This window comes from Bombina bombina, chromosome 2 (assembly GCF_027579735.1).
Source record: "Bombina bombina isolate aBomBom1 chromosome 2, aBomBom1.pri, whole genome shotgun sequence".
Classification (NCBI taxonomy): Eukaryota; Metazoa; Chordata; class Amphibia; order Anura; family Bombinatoridae; genus Bombina; species Bombina bombina.
In genome coordinates, this window is record NC_069500.1 from 147,838,618 (window position 1) to 147,863,174 (window position 24,557).

Below are 24,557 nucleotides of genomic sequence, written 5' to 3' on the forward strand. Positions count from 1 at the left end.
GACTCCAGAAATTTGTACTTATGCAGATTTCTGGACATCGCTAGTTTGTCAGACTTACGGCACTTTAGCATCTGACGGTGCCGTATATGAGATAGCTTGAGTTGCGAGCTGAAACTACAGGCGGCGCAGGTTTCCACGCTTGTACCGAAACCTGTGCCGTATATCGGATTGCGCCCTTTATATTAATGTAATCCCTTACCTAGCTATTATTATAACATACATTGTCATTCATAACAAGACTAAATACCAATGATGATAAGTTAATTATTTTTTATTGGATGCTGTTTCCTTTTTTACTCATTCATAACTATTTTTCTCACAGTGTGGAAAGTCAACTTCTAGTGTGCAGCTCTCTAAAATGGCGTCAATTCTTTACAACCCGGAGAAAAGACTCCTTACTTATTGTACTGCACCTGCCATCTGCATCTCTCTTGACAAGTGAAGTGTCTGGTAACTTATAGCAGACAGGAGAAAAGCCATCCCTTCTTAGCCAGAGGACTTTCTGTATCATTAAGTATTACGTAGTGTCGCCTCTCCCCATACAGAAAACCTCTGCATACCTTGTGAATCATGACGGCCAGAGCGACTATTGTTAATGAGCTATCAGCAATGCTGATGGCTGCACTGGATAATCGTATTCGTAAATGTGAGCTCCTGCAAGTGGAAGTAGGGGAGGCGGTAAACAGCACACTATGGAAGCTTACACAGGAACAATGTTTTCACCACATGTTACTACACTGCTCATTCCTGTACATTATTATATCAATGAGAAGCCAGCTTCCATTACTTTATGTGTTTCCCACCATTCTACCTCCTCCAGCATAGGGGATAGTGGATGGAGATCACTAACTGTTTGAATATGTGCTGATTAAAGAGGGTGTATGAGTGGAAGAAAGGGGAGCGAGCCATAGGGATCAAGTCAGTCTACAGTCCACGTGTTGACTTATAGTTTATTTATACTTTCTATTATACTATTACATTTATACTTTCTCAGAGTGCTAATGGTATGTGGACTTATCATTCTAAAAGAGAAGTCAGCTAAGAAACTTTTAATCTGTTTTAACGGGTTATCTGCCACAGACTTGTAAGCCCCGAAAGAATGATGGTTATGCACAAACAGTGTCTATACTGATTAGATCCTTTGTCCCATGTGGAGAAGGACTTCATTTTAAACAATGTGTTCAAATTAATATTGGTTGGAGGACAGATTATATGGACTCTAAAGTCTATTGCTCCCTCATTTATCCCTCATTTGATGGCTCACAGTTTTTAGCCATTGAACTTTTAGTTATTGTAAGTGTATTAAACCAGCCTATAACGGCATATATTTACCTTACCTTTGACTTTCCCTTCTTTGCTGTCTACACCTGAAAAAAAATCTCCTCATACAGAAAACAAAGTGAGTACTGATGCATGTTAATATGTGTAATCAGATTTGGCAGAGCCAGGATGAGCAGGTCATGGTCGGTCAATTGTTTAAGCTCTGCCGGTTCACATGTATTTAATAACGTGTGGCTTGGACAATATCCTCACTGATCTAGATGTTACTGCTCCCCTTGATCCATTTATGGAGATATGAAAATGTAAAACTCTACATAGAGTCACTGTAGATAAGTAGTATGATCTACACTAAAACATGATCTAAAGGGTTTATCGCAGGCGCTTGTGTGCATTAGAAGTAGCTCTCGTGTTACAAGCTGAAAGTAAACCCGTGTGCACAAGCGCAATTGAATTTAAGTGCTCTCAGTGCTTTGGTTAACTGTTACACTCAAATAAAATGTGTCACAAAAACATACACTTCACAGTACAGTTACACTCATGATAAAAATGATTAAAAACAATATTGCAATTAAAAGTTATAATGGCTCAAAGATATGAGGTCTTAGGTGTTATAAAAAAAAAGGCTGCAAAGGGCTTTAACATAGAGATACATACATTTAAATGTCTAAATATGTATATGTGTATATGTATATACAGTATATATATATATATATATATATATATATATATATATATATATATATCAGAGATAAAAGACTTTATAAAGCACAGTACTTGTAGAAACAGGCAACTGAGCTGGAGGCGCACAGTTGTGTAGGTAGTAGAGAGAAGCTGCTGGAATAAACAATATATAGTGTAAAGAGATTGCCCTCTAAACTCTAAACACAAGAGGAGAAATACGTGGAGAAGATTTGGTAAATTCTACAGCGCTAATCCCTGTTTTATTAAGGAATTTAGTTAAACCTATTTTAATAGGACCAATAATAACAACAGGTGTGTAGTGTTAAAATGCAGCCTATACACACATTCTGAATACAAGAAGTTTATATATAAAATTTCATTCCAATATTTAGAACAAAAATATATCAGTAGCACTTCTAATGGGGAATCCTTAAGCGGTCTCTTACTTCTGTGTCCTCAGAAAACCTCATCAACTTTTAAAGTTCCGTATTTTCTTTTTAATTGAAATGTTTAATTTTAGCTATTTTATCAATAAGCAAATTATGGCCTAGATTTAGAGTTTGGCGGCAGCCGTGAAAACCAGCGTTAGAGGCTCCTAACGCTGGTTTTAGGCTACCGCCAGTATTTGGAGTCAGTCAGGAAAGGGTCTAAAGCTCACTTTTCAGCCGCGACTTTTCCATACCGCAGATCCCCTTACGTCAATTGCGTATCCTATCTTTTCAATGGGATCTTTCTAACTCCGGTATTTAGAGTCGTGGCTGAAGTGAGCGTTAGAAATCTAACGACAAAACTCCAGCCGCAGAAAAAAGTCAGTAGTTAAGAGCTTTCTGGGCTAACGCCGGTTTATAAAGCTCCTAACTACTGTACTCTAAAGTACACTAACACCCATAAACTACCTATGTACCCCTAAACCGAGGCCCCCCCACATCGCCACCACTCGATTAAATTTTTTTAACCCCTAATCTGCCGACCGCCACCTACGTTATACTTATGTACCCCTAATCTGCTGCCCCTAACACCGCCGACCCCTATATTATATTTATTAACCCCTAACCTGCCCCCCACAATGTCGCCGCCAGCTACCTACAATAATTAACCCCTAATCTGCCGACCGCAAAGCGCCGCTACTTACGTTATCCTTATGTACCCCTAATCTGCTGCCCCTAACATCGCCGACCCCTATATTATATTTATTAACCCCTAACCTGCCCCCCTCAACGTCGCCTCCACCTGCCTACACTTATTAACCCCTAATCTGCCGAGCGGATCTCACCGCTACTATAATAAAGTTATTAACCCCTAATCCGCCTCACTCCCGCCTCAATAACCCTATAATAAATAGTATTAACCCCTAATCTGCCCTCCCTAACATCGCCGACACCTAACTTCAAGTATTAACCCCTAATCTGCCGATCGGAGCTCACCGATACTCTAATAAATTTTTTAACCCCTAAAACTAATTTTAACCCTAACCCTAACACCCCCCAAGTTAAATATAATTTTATTCTTACAAAATAAATTAACTCTTATTAAATAAATTATTCCTATTTAAAGCTAAATACTTACCTGTAAAATAAACCCTAATATAGCTACAACATAAATTATAATTATATTATAGCTATTTTAGGATTAATATTTATTTTACAGGCAACTTTGTATTTATTTTAACCAGGTACAATAGCTATTAAATAGTTAAGAACTATTTAATAGCTAAAATAGTTAAAATAATTACAAAATTACCTGTAAAATAAATCCTAACCTAAGTTACAATTAAACCTAACACTACACTATCAATAAATTAATTAAATAAACTACCTACAATTATCTACAATTAAACCTAACACTACACTATCAATAAATTAATTAAATACAATACCTACAATTATCTACAATTAAACCTAACACTACACTATCAATAAATTATTTAAATAAAATATCTACAAATAACTACAATAAAATAAACTAACTAAAGTACACAAAATAAAAAAGAACTAAGTTACAAAAAATGAAACAATATTTACAGACATTAGAAAAATATTGCAACAATTTTAAACTAATTACACCTACTCTAAGCCCCCTAATAAAATAACAAAGCCCCCCAAAATAAAAAATGCCCTACCCTATTCTAAATTAAAAAAGTTCAAAGCTCTTTTACCTTACCAGCCCTGAACAGGGCCCTTTGCGGGGCATGCTCCAAGAAATTCAGCTCTTTTGCCTGTAAAAAAAACACATACAATACCCCCCCCCCAACATTACAACCCACCACCCACATACTCCTAATTTAACCCAAACCCCCCTTAAATAAACCTAACACTAAGCCCCTGAAGATCTTCCTACCTTATCTTCACCATACCAGGTTCACCGATCGGTCCTCGGAAGTGTTGATCCAAGCCCAAGCGGGGGGCTGAAGAGTGACGTCCATCCTCGGGCTGAAGTCTGGATCCAAGCGGCGGCTGAAGAAATCCATCATCGGGCTGAAGTCGGAAGTCCATCATCGGGAAGAAGTCTTCTATCAAGCCACATCTTCAATCTTCTTTCTTCTGGAGCGGAGCGGAACCATCTTCTTCCAAGCCGACGCAGAACATCCTCTTCAACCGACGACTAGACGACGAATGACGGTTCCTTTAAATGACCTCATCCAAGATGGTGTCCCTCGAATTCCGATTGGCTGATAGGATTCTATCAGCCAATCAGAATTAAGGTAGGAATATTCTGATTGGCTGATGGAATCAGCCAATCAGAATCAAGTTCAATCCGATTGGCTGATCCAATCAGCCAATCAGATTGAGCTTGCATTCTATTGGCTGATCGGAACAGCCAATAGAATGTGAGCTCAATCTGATTGGCTGATTGGAGCTTTGTTTTATTAGGGGGCTTAGAGTATGTGTAATTAGTTTAAAATTGTTGTAATATTTTTCTAATGTTTGTAAATATTTTTTTATTTTTTGTAACTTAGTTCTTTTTTATTTTTTGTACTTTAGTTAGTTTATTTCATTGTAGTTATTTGTAGATATTGTATTTAAATAATTTATTGATAGTGTAGTGTTAGGTTTAATTGTAGATAATTGTTGGTATTTTATTTAATTAATTTATTGATAGTGTAGTGTTAGGTTTAATTGTAACTTAGGTTAGGATTTATTTTACAGGTAATTTTGTAATTATTATTTTTTTTTTTTTTTTAATATTTTTATTGAGGGAAAAATGTCGGCAAACAAGTCAAACAATTGAACAATATACAGTCACCTGCAAAGAGAAACAATAACAAGGTATCTTATATAGTATACATTATAGGCTGCAAAAACCAAGGTTAATAATATCAATTGTACTATTGAAAGACAAAGTAGGTAGATGCCAATGATAATCGAAACCTTCTCTGCAAAAATATGAGGCCTCTCTTGGGCCTCTAACCATGAAAAGAAAAAATAAACATTTGTAGAAGGCTACTTAAAATAGGAGAGATCACTTATGGATCCCTTAACATTCACCTCAGATTTTACATTTTCATGATGTTATAGCTGGTAACTAATAATATAGTAAAACAATTTTTAAGGGGTATGAATAGGATGAACTTTAAATTGAGTAGGTTTAAGACTGGGAGAGTTGTTAGATTTAAAACTTTTAACTCAATTTGTAAGTGAAGCTGATCATTTTGATTATGCTAAAAAAAAGAGGGATAAAGTCAACACTGTGGGAAAATGAAAAGCTGCAAGCATAAAGGTAGTGATGGTTGCGGTACTATGTCTAATGGAATTTATGATAAAGTATATTATTGTTATTAAGTATATGGAAATGCTATGTATAAAAATATGTGGTAGAACTGGTAACACCAACATAGTAAAATAATTAAGTAGGAATAAACAGGATACGACATAGGCAAGATAAGTCGTGTAGTTAGATCTCCTAAATTAGGAGGTACATTATTATGGGGTGGGGGGGGAGGTGGGCAGTTAGGTATGGGAGATATGATAGAAGGAACTCTATGCTATTGAAATAATTGGTTAGGGCAAATAACAATAAGGAAGTATGTCTCCGGTTATAATAAGGGCCTAGGAACACCTACTCTGGGCTGGGGCGAACCAAACTTCAAGGATATGTACCAGAGCAAGGTAAAGGAGACTGTCCGCAATAAAGGGATATAGCAAGCCCCTAGCGGGACAAGCTAAGCTTGATTATATAAATGGATGACTTCCATTTCTGTCAGGACATCCGGTATGGGGAGGGTAGATGAGTCAGTCATATGTAGTAGCTCTGTTTATATGACAATTACCAAAAGTTAATGGCAACATGTAGTTAAAACTAAAATACATCTATATAGCCACACACTTATAAGAAGCATGCGCCCACTGCTTCGGCCGCTAGCAGGGGAGCTTCCAAATCAAAGGCTGCACCATATTACTAGGAGTGTGTCTGTTACAATAGAGATTTCCCTAGAATTGGAGGGTACATGTAGGGGCTAAGGTCCAGCCTTAGCCAAACAGGCATGGGAATGAAATAAAGATATCACCATGTAATAGTGCTATTTATCCCTCAGAGTGTGTGACTAACATGAGAGGAGTTTGAGAGTGCAGAATGACCTACATACATACACCTACAGTGATCATACCAAATGTAATAGGAGCTTGCAATCATTGACTATATATAAATATACAATAAGACCGGACTTATCCTAACAAATAAATCTTTGGACTAAAGGGAACAACTTCTAAATGTTTAAAAAGTTATATCTAACATGAAAAGCAGTTAAACAAAGAAGCTGGAACCTCTATGAATTAAAGAAGCAGTAGACAGTTGGTTATCTCGGTAGAATATGTGACATCCTAGGTCATTAATATTTTAAGCAGAAATCTCACACCTAGCTAATTACACCTGTGGGAGCATAATCATGGGGAGCAACATACAGCTTGATATAAAAACTAGAGCGTTGTATAAGCGACAATTAGAAATACACATAAGGGCATCTCTCTTTGTAAATAATGCAAAACCAGCTTAGTAATTGTATACAGAGGTTACTTAAACTAAAACGCAATGAGGAAACTGCTCATAAGGTACATAAATAGACAGAGAATGTGTGGTTGGACATATTAATCTACAGTCATCTACATGGAGAAAAGTGACAATGTAATTAACAGTGACACACGCACGTAACTGAGTAAAATAGGCTCAACTAACAAACAGGCAAACATATATTAAACTGAGGTGAACCAGTATTTTCCAACTATCAAGCTGGGCTTATGACATCGATGGGTCTGAAACTCAGAAGTTGACAATAGGAAGTCCCAGAAATAAGAGGTTACAAAATATAAAATGTCCAGCCCGTATCTTAACGTGATAGTTAACACGGCTTGCAATGAAGTGCCTATTATAAAGCGTATCTGGCCTAACGTAAGAGGTCCACATATTATCGTATGTATAAGTGTTCCCCTTAGATGACAGCATAATCCAAAAAACAAGATCGCACATTCAGTCCTCTGATTCACCGGTAATTATCGCATGCCGTACCCCAGAGCAAGCTTAACAGTAGAATGATCCGGTAAGATGTAAACATGGCTGTCCCAGAGTATGTCTCAGACTATATTACCACTGTATAGGACCAGCCGGGAGAGTGTGTTCTAGCCGATACCGGCTTTAAAAGGGGATGGTGGAGATCCCTGCAGCGCAAGTTTCTGGAGCGGTATGTGCTGAGGGGAGATCAGCGCCATTGCCGACCCCCAACTCAGATCAGCAGAACACATAGTAGGGCGCTCAACCTGAATGTTAGCACTCCCGGAACGATCCCCACTCATTGATAGTTGCTGAGGTCGCAGCAAAGCCCGCTCCGGGTCTTTAGACTGTTGATCAGCAATCTGTCCCTCGGAAAGGCAGAGGCCTCCAGCCTCCCGTATGGAAGGTGAGATCTCGTTCAGGAGTGTGCTGCTGAGTTGCAGAGGATCACAAGAGCGCGTATCCTCCAATTTGCCGGCAGACTGGGTTTTAACATCTGGGTTAGGTAGGTTCACAATAGATTGCATAGATTCAGTGAAGCGGAGTTGATATTGCTTTAGAAGGGCCCCGATGTCCTTCAAGAGGCAGCAAGCGAATGCCATGGTGATCTTAGAAAGGTTTTTTGTGGATTATCCTTCACGTGTAGATTAAAGATGGCTGCTCAAAAAAGGCCTCAACTTGTTCCTCCGACAAAACAGTCAGGCCAGCCTAACTTCTCATTGTCCTTCAGATTCCAAATTTCTGAATGATGCTCAGTGAGCAATTAGGAACTTTATGAGTGTTAGATTTGCTGAGTACAAAGGCAATATATGCATTTTTTGGAAAGTATACAGCAGAGATGTGGCAACATGCGACCTTTCTTTCTCAGAGTTGGCTCCGCCCCCCATTTTGTAATTATTTTAACTATTTTAGCTATTAAATAGTTCTTAACTATTTAATAGCTATTGTACCTGGTTAAAATAAATACAAAGTTGCCTGTAAAATAAATATTAATCCTAAAATAGCTATAATATAATTATAATTTATGTTGTAGCTATATTAGGGTTTATTTTACAGGTAAGTATTTAGCTTTAAATAGGAATAATTTAGTTAATTAATTTCGTTAGATGTAAATTATATTTAACTTAGGGGGGTGTTAGTGTTAGGGTTAGACTTAGCTTTAGGGGTTAATACATTTATTAGAATAGCGGTGAGCTCCAGTCGGCAGATTAGGGGTTAATGTTTGAAGTTAGGTGTCGGCGATGTTAGGGAGGGCAGATTAGGGATTAATACTATTTATTATAGGGTTAGTGAGGCGGATTAGGGGTTAATAACTTTATTATAATATCGGTGCGGTCCGCTCGGCAGATTAGGGGTTAATAAGTGTAGTTAGGTGGAGGCGACATTGTGGGGGTCAGATTAGGGGTTAATAAATATAATATAGGGGTCGGCAGTGTTAGGGACAGCAGATTAGGGGTACATAGGGATAATGTAAGTAGCGGCGGTTTACGGAGCGGCAGATTAGGGGTTAATAATAATATGCAGGTGTCAGCGATAGCGGGGGCGGCAGAATAGGGGTTAATAAGTGTAAGGTTAGGGGTGTTTAGACTCGGGTTCATGTTAGGGTGTTAGGTGCAGACGTAGGAAGTGTTTCCCCATAGCAAACAATGGGGCTGCGTTAGGAGCTGAACGCGGCTTTTTTGCAGGTGTTAGGTTTTTTTCCAGCTCAAACAGCCCCATTGTTTTCTATGGGGGAATCGTGCACGAGCACGTTTTTGAAGCTGGCCGCGTCCGTAAGCAACTCTGGTATCAAGAGTTGCAGTGGCGTTAAATATGCCTGTATGCTCCCTTTTTGGAGCCTAACGCAGCCATTCTGTGAACTCTCAATACCAGAGGTATTTAAATGGTGCGGCCAGAAAAAAGCCAGCGTTAGCTACGCGGGTCGTTACCGACAAAACTCTAAATCTAGCCGTTAGTGTATATGAAAATATATAACTTTCATATATATATAACTTTTCAAATAGGTTTACCTAAATTCCTTAATAAAACAGGGATTAGCGCTGTAGAATTTACCAAATCTTCTCCACGTATATATATATATATATATATATATATATATATATATATATATATATATATATATATATATATACAGTATATATATATATAAAATTCCAATATAAAGCGCACTCTCACCTAAAGAGCAGCTACCAGGGTGCAGGGGGTGGGGTTTACACCTGTTATAATCACCTCTGTTTGTTCACTTGTTCACTTGGTCTGATGAAGGGGTGATTGATCCCCAAAACGTTACCTGTTTGAAGTGCCAATAAAGCACCTTTTTTTGCACAAATTCAGTGAGTGCATACCTTTCTTCAATTATATATATATATATTTGTATGTGTGTGTGCGCACATATTTATTTATGTATTTCTATGTTTTACTGTATATTTATTGTACATATTTCACATTCCAATGTTCTTCACTTATGAGATAATGCCCTTTTTATTCTTAAATACATATTTCTATTTATATGTGTATAAACCTATACCTGCATATCTATTCCTATAGATATATAGGTAAATATATGTGTATTTTAGATGAACAGTATCAGAAATATATATCTAACAGTAAAAAGTACATAATTTTTGCATTTCTCAATTTAGATCTTAAAGGAGTTGGGTTAGCACATATGAGAGCTTAGGATTCTTAAGGCGTGTTATTGAAATATTACATATAAAATATTTTAATTTTAATGTATGTCTGATATATTTTCAAATTATGAAAATATTTGGTCCAGAAAATCTGTATGAAGATCATATAATATTTTTTTTAAGTTAATTGGTGGTCTAGTTAGCATACTAAGATGTCCTTGAAGGATAACTAGAACGTCACAGGGAAGGAGAACTATTTATGTTTGTGATGACTTTTTCTAGACCCTCCCCCAGTTTGTAATTTGGTGTAATAATACGATTTTTAGAAAGAGATAAAGATCTAAAGAATATTTTGCGAAATGGTTGTTTCTTTGTTTTAAGAAAAACAAAAACTATAGGTGAGAATATTAGAAAAAAACTTCTGCAAAGAGCAAAAAGGTGTCACTTGTTAGCTTAGTAAAACTGCTTCATTTTATGAATGTATGGATCAATAACAGAGGAATAAAAATTAAAACTTTTAATCTGTAAATCAGGATATGTGGTTTATTTCGTCACATGGAAAGTGTGTGTCAATACGTGGGCTACACAATATGTCCCCTGAAAGAGCGTATACAAGATTGTATGTATGTATGTATTGGGTACTTGTAAAGCGCGGCTAATCACCCGTAAGATTGTTTGTTATCTTCAGATTGTGATCATCCAAAAACATCAATTGCCAGACATTTTAGAAAATATGATAATTGTCCAGGTATTGCTTCTTTTTTCATAATTTTTAGTTTAAAGGGACATTGTACAATAGATTTTTCTTTGCATAATTGTTTTGTAGATAATCCATTTATATAGCCCGTCTGGGAGTGTTTTTGTAAAAGTGTATGGTTTTGCTTCTTTTTAAATAACATTCAGCCAGATTACGAGTTTGGTGTTATGTGTGAAAAAGCATCGTTATGGCCCATAACAATGCTTTTTCCCTACTGCTGCTATTACAAGTCTTGTCAGAATAGCTGTAACGCACACTTTTTTGGCTGTCACGCAACGTAAGTACCGCACTTTTAAAAAAGTCCTTTTTCAATGGGACTTCCATAGCGCCGGGATTACAAGTTTTGCAGGGAGGCCAAAAAGTGAGCGGTACAGCCTAAAATGACAAACTCTGTACCGCCATCTGTACCGCTAAAGTCAGTAGTTATGAGTTTTACATTACAAATTTGTAGCATAAAACCCATAACTAAACTGTCACAAAGTACACTAACACCCATAAACTACCTATTAACCCTTAAACCAAGGCCCTCCTGCATCGCAAATAATAAAATAAAATTATTAACCCCTAATCTGCCGCTACGGACATCGCCGCCACTTAAAAAACAGAATTTATGCTTACCTGATAAATTACTTTCTCTTACGGTGTATCCAGTCCACGGATTCATCCTTACTTGTGGGATATTCTCATTCGCTACTTCCTGTAGGGAATGAGAATATCCCACAATAAAGGATGAATCCGTGGACTGGATACACCTTGTAAGAGAAAATGTATTAACCCCTATTCCGCCACTCCCCGACATCATTGCCACTATAATAAAATTAATAACCCCTAAACCACCACCCTCCCTCATCAAAAACACTATTTAAATATAATTAACCCCTAATCTGTCGTCCGCCCACTCCACCGCTATAATAAGCCTATTAACCCCTAAACCTAACCCTAACGTAATCCTAACCATAAAACCCCCTAACTTAAAAATAATTAAAATAAATCTAAATAAAAACCTACTATTATTACTAAATATTTCCTATTTAAAACTAAATATTAACTTACCTGTAAAATAAACCCTATGCTAGCTACAAAATAACTAATAGTTACATTGTAGTTAGCTTAGGTGTTATTTTTTTTTTTAAACTTTTATTTATATCCAACAATGTATACAATTGTATAAGTCACGTGTCTTTGCGCCACGCAGGGCAGAATATAATTTAGCATGCTTAGGGACAAATAACAGACGCAATTAGATCCATATCCACATTATGTAAATCATGCTGGTTCCATATCACTTGTAGAAAATTTGTATTTGTACACATCGCTGGGGTTTTAACATTTTAAACATAATAAACTAAACAATAATAAACTAAAACAAACTACAGCTAGTCGTTAGGGTATCTTACAAATATTACACAAGACGCCTGTGTGCTATCCCCTAAAGTTCAGAAATATTCCTTAGAAGGATTGCAAACCTCCTAACTAAATATATTGCAGAAATATTAGCTAAAGACTAGTTCTTGCAGGATGCGTCAGTGTTACACCTTATTGTCTCCTCACCATGGTGTGGAAGGCTAGTATGCTCTTATTCAATATCAAGATGGCCTCTCTAGATTAGTTTGATATAGAGAGTTATAATATAGACAATACCCACACTATCGTACAGTATTGGTTTATTAGCTCTTATTTGACCTATAAGGTATGAAAGTATTTCCCGACCGGACACAGTATGAGCGTATATCGATTAGAGTGGGTATTAGTGAACATGTTTTGAAAGGATGGAGTGTGTCATGTAGGGGCACTGTGCAAATATATGTATCCCAAATTACAGTGTGGGGGATTTAGCAATAGGTTTGGGGATATTGCAATGAGGGTTGTTTTGTTTTTTTTGTTTTTTCCTTCCTTGTCTCTTTTTTTTTCCCCTCTAGTCATGTACATTGTGGTGAGTCAGGGGAAGATATGCTAGGAATACTAATTAAATTATGGGAATGTAATTGAAATGGAATATCAGTGCCATATCAATCTTATAGCAATAGTGTTATTCTAGGGTCTAGCATCGTGCATTTGGAAGGCCTCTGCAAAGTAGGAGATGGTAGTGAGTTTGAGTGGGGTGGCCGGGGTGTAGATTGAGTGTTATGCCTTTGGTGATGCAAAGATTACCTCTTCTGAGGTAGATTTGGAGGCATAGTGAGTAGGCCAGCATCTTCTTTTGTAAAAGGTGGCATAGAACATGATATTTCTAGATACTGCCTATTTTAGATGCTTAAAAAATATTTTGCTTCATGAGATTAAGTGCTAGTAAAGTAAAAAATATATATATATATATACACACATAAACTAAGGGTTATAACTAGAAATATAGCTTCAATATTAAACATTGCAAATTTTTCAAAGTAAATCCAGGAGCAAACAAACCTTAGGAACAATGTTATTGCTACTGAACCATTTAGCACTCTGCGTAAGTAAATCTGTGTCCCTTTTACATAGACTTAATTAAACTCTGCTTATATTAAAACAGATGCAGCATGATAATTAATAACAAAATTATGTCTATTTGCACCAAGATTAAAGACATGCATTTTCTGAAATGTTCTCTTTTAGATGAAACCCAAGTGAGCTACAACTAATGATGATATTTAAATAACAATAGCTAACAGGGCTAAGACAGACAGTATGCGGTTCCAAAGCAATTCTGTCAAACATGAGCAGGGGAGTTCACAAGGGCTCTGTGCATGCAGGAGCAAGAATCTCACACAGCCTGCGATGCGCAGACCTTTCTATCAGGTGTTACACAACCACTGCTGTGCAGGGTTCCAGGGCAGCGTCCCATCAAAGCGGAGTCTCACACACACAGTAACAAGAGGCCAACAGGGCCACAAAAATAACGGGATGCAGTTCACTTTCTTGGGTTAGTAGACTGGTTCACAGCAATTGCTATATAGTAGTATGAGTACTGCAAGAAGCCTTGCAAAATTTTTCTAACAGTGAGCATAGTAGGAATAAATGAACCAGGCTGCGTTTATTGTTCAAAACGTTTGCTTAAGTCAGACAATCAGGAGAGCAGCCAACACCTTTCCACCACAACAAACTCAGCCAATACCTCTCCTGTGCCGCTGTGCGGATCCAGCTCTCAGTAAGTACAAATTAGCAACCGGTCTTGAGAGCGGTGGGAATGAGGAATGTAAGTCCCATAGCATGAGTCCCTCGGCGTCTGCAAACAGCTCTATACCTGTTTCCTGCAACAGCTGAGTCGCCAGCAACAACCATCCTCTGTGTGATATTTTACTATACTGACAGTATACAGCATGGGGAATTGCATCGTTCAGGAGTTGATGGGCAGAAAAATAAATGCCATGATCCCACTGCAGCTTAGATGTATTGCCAGTAGTCATGGCGATCGGCATTGTGTCCCCAACGGCTGTAATAGCTTCTTTTCCCTTGATGCTCACTGTGAGCTGAGTGGCACGTCGGGCAGCCAGCATTTTAGATAGGCTTGAATACTGGTCTTGTCGGTCTCCGCCATCAGCGGTGGGGAGATATTGTGTGCTGAAGATGCTGCTAGCTGGATTTGCAAGATCACTGGTACAATAGTGAGCCTGTTCTTTACTGCTTGGTCTTGCTGAAATTAACCCCAGTGCAGGTGGCAGGGACAGCAGTAAGGCTGGATCGGTAGATAAATCAGCGGCCCGTAGGACTGAGGGAGGGTCCAAAGTCTGCAGTGTCTCCACTGGAGCTGCAACATGCGTGCAAGCGGAATTTGTCAAGCCCCTCGCTATCTCTTGCGGGCGAGGTGTAGCATCAATTGTGATGTTTAGCGAAGCATGACCACAGTGGCCTGAGACATTTCTTTCCAGCAGAAGAGATTGTTTCTTTGGTTGTATTTCTGCGCAGAGATCTGTGCAGGCTGTCAGAAGGTGGTCCAACTTAGGTATAAAAACGGCTTTAAATTCAGCGAGTATCTGTGTGGCCATGTCCAATCTACCAGTGGTAAATGTTTCCATTGTGAGGGGGTAACTATATACACCTTGGCGGTACAAAGCCCGCCACAGCGCCAAACGTCCTTTTCTTCTTTAACTTGCTTCTCGGTGGCCAAGGGGTGAAATTCCTTGATCCAATTTAGTTCCCGGGCACAAATTTTGCCAAGGGATGCCTGGATGGTTAAATATATGGTCACTTTTCTCCCAAAGTCCACAGAGCCTCAGGATTCAGTGGCCATCTTTAAACACCGCCTACCGGAAGTCTTAGGTGTTATTTTTATTTCACAGGTAAGTTTGTATTTATTTTAACTAGGTAGAATAGTTAGTAAATAGTTATTAACTATTTACTAGCTACCTAGTTAAAATAAATACAAATTTACCTGTAAAATAAAACCTGAGTTACACTAACACCTAACATTACAATACAATTTAATAAATAAAATTAACAAAATACAATTATCTAAATTACAAAAAAATAAACACTAAATTACACAAAATAAAAAAAGAAATGATCAAAAATAACGAATTACTCCTAATCTAATAGCCCTATCAAAATAAAAAACCCTAGCCTACACTAAACTGCCAATGGCCCTTGAAAGGGCCTTTTGCGGGGCATTGTCCCAAAGAAATCAGCTCTTTTACCTGTAAAAAAAAATACAAACACCCCCCAACAGTAAAACCCACCAGCCAATAGGCTTGAGCTTTCATCCTATTGGCTGATCCAATCAGCCAATAGGATTGAGCTTGCATTCTATTGGCTGATTCGAATAGCCAATAGAATGCGAGCTCAATCCTATTGGCTGATTGGATCAGCTAATAGGATGAAAGCTCAATCCTATTGGCTGATTGCAACAGCCAATAGGATTTTCCCCCCTTAATTCCTATTGGCTGATAGAATTCCATCTTGGATGACGTCATTTAAAGGGAAACTTCATTCTTCAGCAACCATCGTAAGAAGAGGATGCTCCGTGCCGGATGTCTTGAAGATGGATCCTCTCCGCACCGGATGGATGAAGATAGAAGATGCCATCTGGATGAAGACTTCTGCCCGCTTGGATGAAGACTTCTGCCGGCTTCAAGGAGGTCTTCTGCCCGCTTGGATGAAAACTTCTGCCGGTTTTGATGAGGACTTCTGACGCCTGGATGAGGATGGATGTCCGGTCTTCAAAAACTGTAAGTGGATCGTCTGAGGTTAGTGTTAGTTTTTTTTTAAGGGTTTATTGGGTGGGTTTAATTTTTAGCTTAGGGTTTTGGGCAATGTAAAAAAGGCTAAATGCCCTTTTCAGGGCAATGGGAAGCTTAGTTTTTTTTAGATAGGTTTTTATTTGGGGGGTTTGGTTGTGTGGGTGGTGGGTTTTACTGTTGGGGGGTGTTTGTATTTTTTTTTTACACATAAAAGAGCTGATTTCTTTGGGGCAATGCCCCGCAAAAGACCCTTTTAAGGGCCATTGGCAGTTTAGTGTAGGCTAGGATTTTTTTTTATTTTGGGAGGCTTTTTATTTTGATAGGGCTATTAGATTAGGAGTAATTTGTTTTTATTTTTGATCATTTCTTTTTTTATTCTGTGTAATTTAAGGCTAGATTTAGAGTTCTGCGGCCAAAGGGGTGCGTTAGCTACGCATGCTTTTTTTCTCCCGCACCTTTTAAATACCGCTGGTATTTAGAGTTCACAGAAGGGCTGCGTTAGGCTCCAAAAAATGGAGCGTATAGCATATTTACCGCTACTTCAACTCTCGATACCAGCGGTGCTTACGGACGCGGCCAGCTTAAAAAACGTGCTCGTGCACGATTCCCCCATAGGAAACAATGGGACAGTTTGAGCTGAAAAAAAAACACCTGCAAAAAAGCAGCGTTCAGCTCCTAACGCAGCCCCATTGTTTCCTATGGGGAAACACTTCCTAAGTCTGCACCTAACACCCTAACATGTACCCGAGTCTAAACACCCCTAACCTTACACTTATTAACCCCTAATCTGCCACCCCCGCTATCGCTGACCCCTGCATATTATTATTAACCCCTAATCTGCCGCTCCGTACACCGCCGCAACCTACATTATCCCTATGTACCCCTAATCTGCTGCCCCTAACACCGCCGACCCCTATATTAAGGTAGGAAAATTCTGATTGGCTGATGGAATCAGCAAATCAGATTCAAGTTCAATCCGATTGGCTGATTGGATCAGCCAATCAGATTGAGCTCGCATTCTATTGGCTGATCGGAACAGCCAATAGAATGCAAGCTCAATCTGATTGGCTGATTGGATCAGCCAATCGGATTGAACTTGAATCTGATTGGCTGATTCCATCAGCCAATCAGAATTTTCCTACCTTAATTCCGATTGGCTGATAGAATCCTATCAGCCAATCGGAATTCGAGGGACGCCATCTTGGATGACGTCCCTTAAAGGAACCTTCATTCTTCAGTTGGACGTCGAACGAAGAGGATGGATCCGCACTGGAGGTCTTCAAGATCAGCCACTCGTCATCGGATGGAACAACATAGAAGATGCGGCTTCGATGAAGATGTTTGCCAGTCCGGATGTCCTCTTCTGCCCGGATAGGATGAAGATTTCTTCCCGAAGATGGACTTCTTCATTTGCCGCTTGGATCCAGACTTCAGCCGGAGGATCGACGTCACTCTTCAGCCCCCGCTTTGGCTTGGATGAAGATTTTGGAGGCTCTTCTGGACAGATCGGGACCCGGTGTGGTGAAGACAAGGTAGGGAGATCTTCAGGGTCTTAGTGTTAGGTTTATTTAAGGGGGGTTTGGGTTAGATTAGGGGTATGTGGGTGGTGGGTTGTAATGTTGGGGGGGGTATTGTATGTTTTTTTTTTTTACAGGCAAAAGAGCTGAATTCTTTGGGGCATGCCCCGCAAATGGTCCTTTTCAGGGCTTTTCAGGACTTTTTTAATTTAGAATAGGGTAGGGCATTTTTTTTATTTTGGGGGGCTTTGTTATTTTATTAGGGGGCTTAGAGTAGGTGTAATTAGTTTAAAATTGTTGTAATATTTTTCTAATGTTTGTAAATATTTTTTTATTTTTTGTAACTTAGTTATTTTTATTTTTTGTACTTTAGTTAGTTTATTTAATTGTATTTATTTGTAGGTATTGTATTTAATTAATTTATTGATAGTGTAGTGTTAGGTTTAATTGTAGATAATTGTAGGTATTTTATTTAATTCATTTATTGATAGTGTAGTGTTAGGTTTAATTGTAACTTAGGTTAGGATGTATTTTACAGGTAATTTTGTAATTATTTTAACTAGGTAGCTATTAAATAGTAAATAACTATTTAATAGCTATTGTACCTGGTTAAAATAAATACAAAGTTGCCTGTAAAATAAATATTAATCCTAAAATAGCTACAATATAATTATAATTTATATTGTAGCTATATTAGGGTTTATTTTACAGGTAAGTATTTAGCTTTAAATAGGATTAATTTATTTAATAAGAGTTAATTTATTTAGTTAGATTTAAATTATATTTAAGTTAGGGGGGTGTTAGTGTTAGGGTTAGACTTAGCTTTAGGGGTTAATACATTTATTATAGTAGCGGTGTGGTCCGGTCTGCAGATTAGGGGTTAATAATTGTAGGTAGGTGGAGGCGACGTTGGGGGCGGAAGATTAGGGGTCAATAAATATAATATAGGGGTCGGCTGTGTTAGGGGCAGCAGATTAGGGGTACATAGGTATAATGTAGGTTGCGGCGGTGTACGGAGCGGCAGATTAGGGGTTAAAAAAATATGCAGGTGTCAGCGATAACGGGGGCAGCAGATTAGGGGTTAATAAATATTATGTAGGTGTCGGCGGTATTAGGGGCAGCAGATTAGGGGTACATAGGGATAAAGTAGGTGGCGGCGGTGTGCGGTCGGCAGATTGGGGTTAAAATTTTTTAATAGAGTGGCGGCGATGTGGGGGGGGCCTCGGTTTAGGGGTACATAGGTAGTTTATGGGTGTTAGTGTTCTTTAGAGCACAGTAGTTAAGATCTTTATAAACCGGCGTTAGCCCAGAAAGCTCTTAACTACTGACTTTTTTCTGCGGCTGGAGTTTTGTCGTTAGATTTCTAACGCTCACTTCAGCAACGACTCTAAATACCAGCGTTAGGAAGATCCCATTGAAAAGATAGGATACGCAAATGGCATAGGGGGATCTGAGGTATGGAAAAGTTGCGGCTGGAAAGTGAGCGTTAGACCCTTTCCTTACTGACTCTAAATACCGGCGGTAGCCTAAAACCAGCGTTAGGAGCCTCTAACGCTGGTTTTGACGGCTAACGCCAAACTCTAAATCTAGCCGTTAGTGTTTATTTTTTTGTAATTTAGATAATTGTATTTTGTTAATTTTATTTATTTAATTTTATTGTAATGTTAGGTGTTAGTGTAACTCAGGTTAGGTTTTATTTTACAGGTAAATTTGTATTTATTTTAACTAGGTAGCTAGTAAATAGTTAATCACTATTTACTAACTAGTCTACCTAGTTAAAATAAATACAAACTTACCTGTGAAATACAAATAACACCTAAGCTAACTACAATGTACCTATTAGTTATATTGTAGCTAGCTTAGGGTTTATTTTTACAGGTAAGTATTTAGTTTTAAATAGGAATTATTTAGTTATCAATAGTAAGTTTTATTTAGAATTATTTTAATTAGGTTAAAGTTAGGGGATGTTAGGGTTACGTTAGGGTTATACTTAGGGCTACGTTAGGGGTTAATATATTTATTTAGTGTTAGTAATGTGGGAGGCCAGAGGTTAGGGGTTAATAACTTTAGTATAGTGGCGGATGCGACATTGGGGGTTGCAGATTAGGGGTTAATAGTGTAGGTAGGTTGCGGCGACATTGGGGCGGCAGATTAGGGGTTAATAAGTGTAGATAGGTGGTGACGACATTGGGGGCGGCAGATTAGGGGTTAATAAGTGTAGGTAGGTGGCAGCGACATTGGGGACGGCAGATTAGGGGTTAATAAGTTTAATGTAGGTGTCGGCGATGTCAGGGGCAGCAGATTAGGGGTGTTTACACTCAGGGTTTATGTTAGGGTGTTAGGTTTAAACATACATTTTTTTCCCCCATAGACATCAATGGGGCTGCGTTACAGAGCTTTTTTTTTAGCCGGCTCTCCCAATTGATGTCTATGGGGAAATCGTGCACGAACACGTCAAAGCAGCGCTTGTATTTCGGTAACGTATGGAGCTCAACGCAACCATATCGCCCGCACAAGCCGGTTTTTACAAAACCTGTAATAGCAGCCCTATGAAAGGTGAGCGGGGAAAATAACTTACAAGTAATTAGCGAGCAAGCCATAACGCAAAACTCGTAATCTGGCTGTGAGTTCTTATTTTCAGACTCCAACCCCAAAGTTTTAGATGTATACTGATGTCTACATACTCCTGATAAATCCTGTTTGTGTAATCTGTGTTTTCATAGGAAGGGGAGGGGGGAGGGTCTGCTCTTTCTAAGCCTCTTTCACTGGGTGTCCCAGTCTAACCTCATCAACAGTGCTAAATTAGGATTGTCGAAGTATATTTTTTAAAAAGTTTTATACTAGATTTTTTAATATATTTTTATATTAGTATCTGTGTATATTATTCTTTATAGTAGTATCTATTACATGCAGTTATATGAAAATTAGTGTATACTGTCCCTTTAAAACAGGTAGACACATAGGAGTCAATACAATATTTGGGACTTATACAGAGTCCTGATTTGTCACAATAAAAAAAAAACTAAAGTAGTACATTTTCCCCATGTTACACAGTTATATTGTAAGCCAAGTTAATAAAAAATGGTGTAGAGTGATCAACTTTTTTTGGGGAAAAGAATGTTTTGAATTCCTTTTTTGTATTTTTCTCAATCTTTGAATCAATTTAATTATGTGTAAGTATTTTTTGTACAATTTATTAAAATACTAACCGTTTCTTTATTTGATATTAGATCACTTTGCACGATTAAATAATGTTGAAATAGTTAATGTGCGGAATAAGATTTCAAGTTACATAGGGACAATGTAATAACAATAGGAATATAATGAGTCAAAAAATCAAAGGATTCCTGGACACAACCAGTGGACTTTATCTAATAATAAAACATTTATATTCATCTTAATGGTGTTTGTGAATTGTCTCATTTTTCTCTGTATTGCCTTTTGTTGCCTCAATAAAAATCTATTAAATAAAAAAAGATCAAAGTATTCTTTTAGTAACTAATTTTAAAAAGATGTGGAAGAGTGTTAGGATGAAATAAGTGATTTATTATTGACCTTGTTGTAAAATAGCATGAGAACAGAAAATAATAAAAAAAAAGTCGGTTTGTTGTAACAGGAAATTGAGTTTTTTTAAAAAGCAAAGAAGCAGAACCAAAATTAACTCTGGAGTATAACTTTTCAATATAAAAACTCATCAAATGATAATACCATTGGACAGTTGATTGCCTTCCATTGTTAATTTACCATACACTAACAATGTTTAGACAAGTATAAAAGTTTGCTGTATATTCTATCTTGTGTAAAATACAAATAAACAAAAGATAGCATTTCGGTAAGCACATTCTAAAATGATCCATGATAATTTAAAAGTATATATATGACACTTTTTTCATATATGTTTTAGTCAAGATCTTGTTAAAGATCAATAATATTTACATATTCTGGATTGGGGGCCGTTAATAGTAATATTATAACTAAATGGGTACATGATAATGAAACGTTTGATGAACATTGGTATAACAAAACTATTCCTAGATTACAAGTGGAGCACAAAAATATTAGCGCTATTAAAGTCACAGGACACCCCAACATTTTATTTCATGATTTGGATAGAACATACAATTTTAAACAACTTTCCAATTTGCTTCTATTATCATATTTGCTTCATTATCTTGTTATCCTTTGTTGAAGGAACAGCACTGCATTACTGGCAGCTAGCTGAACACATCCAGTTAGCCAATCACAAGAGACAAATGTGTGCAGGCACCAATCAGCAACTAGCTGCCACTAGTGTAGGATATGTGCATATTCAATTTCAACAAGGGATATCAAGAGAACAAAGCACATTTGCCATTAAAAGTGAATGTAAAAGTGTCTTAAAATTACATGCTCTATTTGAATCATGCAAGTTTAATTTTGACTGTCCTATCCCTTTAAGTGCGAACTCCACTCAAGTTAAATCAATAGCAATCCTATTCTTGCCCTCACATTACAAGTTATAAGTAAAATGTTAACAAGTGTAGTAACATCTGAAGAACGTACAGTGCGGCCGCACCAACTCCCTATCCCCATAGACTTTTATGGAGCGTGCAACAATACGCTCTTTTGGCTTTCGCTTGTGTGCTAAACCAGTGTGCTAGGACAACTGCGCTAATGCTGAACATGCGTTAAGAAATACTTAAAATACCTATGTTCTTCACTTAGAATAAAATGTTATTTTTATTTTTAAAAAAATAAATATAATATATAAATGTATGTACATGCAAACAGGTGTATAATATGTATTAATACTTTCCCCTTCTGGTGAACCGCAGCCGTCCCACAGTGGTAAATGTATGTGTATCTATCTATCTATCTATCTATCTATCTATCTATCTATCTATATATGAATACATGAGTACATGAATACATACACACACACACATATATATATATATATATATATATATATATATATATATATATATATATATATATATATATATATATATATATACAATATATATATATATATATATATATATAAAGAACATTTTCTTCTACGTAAAGAAGATAGGTATTTCAAGTATTATTTCTATTAAAGAAACATAAAAACATTCAATTTGTTTAAAATTTTTGTTGGATATTTTAGGGTGTTTGACTGGGAAGGGCTCAAAAGAATATAAATATACATATATATTTACACATATAAACACATAAATATACATGTATATACTTATATACAGAAGTATACATGCAAAGATATAGACATATATATATATATATATATATATATATATATATATATATATATATATATATATACTGTATATGTTTGAAAACTCCTGCAATATATATAGACTTTTAAGCTCTTAGCAGTCAAACACCTTAATATGTACCATATCCCTTTTTAACACTTTTTATACATTTATTTTAATATTAAACTTAGATTTTATATTAAATATGTATACAGTATATTGGTGTAATACTTTTTTTTAAATGTGTTTTACATGTGTTTTGTAAATCTTTTATTCTATCCCTTACACTTTACTTCAGGTCTCAAGTCGAGTTTTCTAGCCGTCTTATGTGTTTTGCTTGAGCGCCATGCATAACTTTCAACTTTTAATATGAGCGATGTTTAGTGCAGTTGTGATATCAATTTAAAGCATAGGGGAAGCTAAAGGAATGTCGGCCGTGCAAAATATTCTCTGGTAATTCTTCTTTACCATGGACTTGTATAATAATATCAATTTGCGTGCTAATCCTAGTAAAGTCCAGCGATATTAAAAGCGCACCTTGCACTCTCAAGTTATCAATTGTGCAAGGACTTGTTAATCATCCCGATCAGATCAATTAACAAATTGAGCTTAATGTATTACTTCACTTAAAAAATTCATACGAAAGATTTGCCTCAATTAGTTGTTATAGAAAATTAAAAAATATATATTCATTGTTTATTTTGTTGTTATTTTCATTAAAAAGGGATAGGATTGGAAAGCCCAAATTAAACTTGAAAGTTTCTGCAGGGGTTTTCAAACCTGTCCTCAGACCTCACTAACGGGACAGATTTTCAATTTTATATATCTGAACTGGAGCGTATGTGCAAAAATCAGCTGAGAAGTAATCATGGTTTGTAATCTGCTCTCACCCAATCAGGTAATCCTGAAAATCTTGCCTGATAGGGAGGCATAAGGACAGATTTGAAAACTCCTGCGATAGAGCATGCAATTTTAAGACATTTCTATTTTCAAATTTACTTTTTTTCTCTTGCTGTCCTTTCTTGAAAAAAATATGTACATAACCTACAATACTAGAAATAAGCTGGTGATTGGTAGTAACACACTTAGATTATAACTAGAGTGATTAATATCGCTTTCATGAAAGCGATATTTGCGCTCCACTGTGTAAAACCAGCGCATGCTAATGTAAGCTGGAATTACAAGTTGTCAGCAATGCAAACGCAAAAAAAAATAGGCTTTTGGTTCACATTGTAATTATTACTACATATAATTCCTGTGTATGTCTATAAATGGTACTAGTGGTAAATAAAATGCAATTTAACAATACCATATGCAATGTTACCTGTCATCAACATCAAGCGCCTGTAAGTTGCACTCGGGGACTCTGGCAAGTTCACAGATAATATCGCTGTAGCCTGCGGCGGCTGCTATGTGCATACACGTCTTTCCATTTTCATCATCATAGTTGATTGTGGACTGACCCTGGTGATGATCTAGAATAATTGAACACAGAGTCCTGTTTCCACTCTAAAATCAAAGTAAAAATATAATGAGCTGTAAATACAGCAGAGAGATGCTTTTGAGAGAATCAGTGTACAACTGAAATAGTAAATAGACATTATTGCAAGTACAATTGGAGTAATAAATTACATTATTTTGAACAGAATGTTTCACTTTAAACAATAAGAACATTTAGGGCTAGATTACGAGTGGTGTGAAAAGTGTTGCGCGCGAGTGAAAAAGGGTTTATCACGGCTCTGCTCACATTGGATGTAACACGCGTATTACAAGTTGAAAGTAAACGCGTTCGCTTGAGCGCAATTGAATTTAACATGCGT

General features: G+C 37.0%; 1 protein-coding gene across 1 annotated transcript in view; it reads right to left on the minus strand.

Moving 5' to 3' along the window:
- Nucleotides 1–24,557, minus strand: part of ANKRD55 (ankyrin repeat domain 55) — a 204,424-nt gene that overhangs the window by 83,280 nt on the left and 96,587 nt on the right. The window contains 1 exon segment of the mRNA XM_053699692.1: nt 24,062–24,246. Coding sequence (XP_053555667.1) covers nt 24,062–24,246 — 185 coding nt within the window.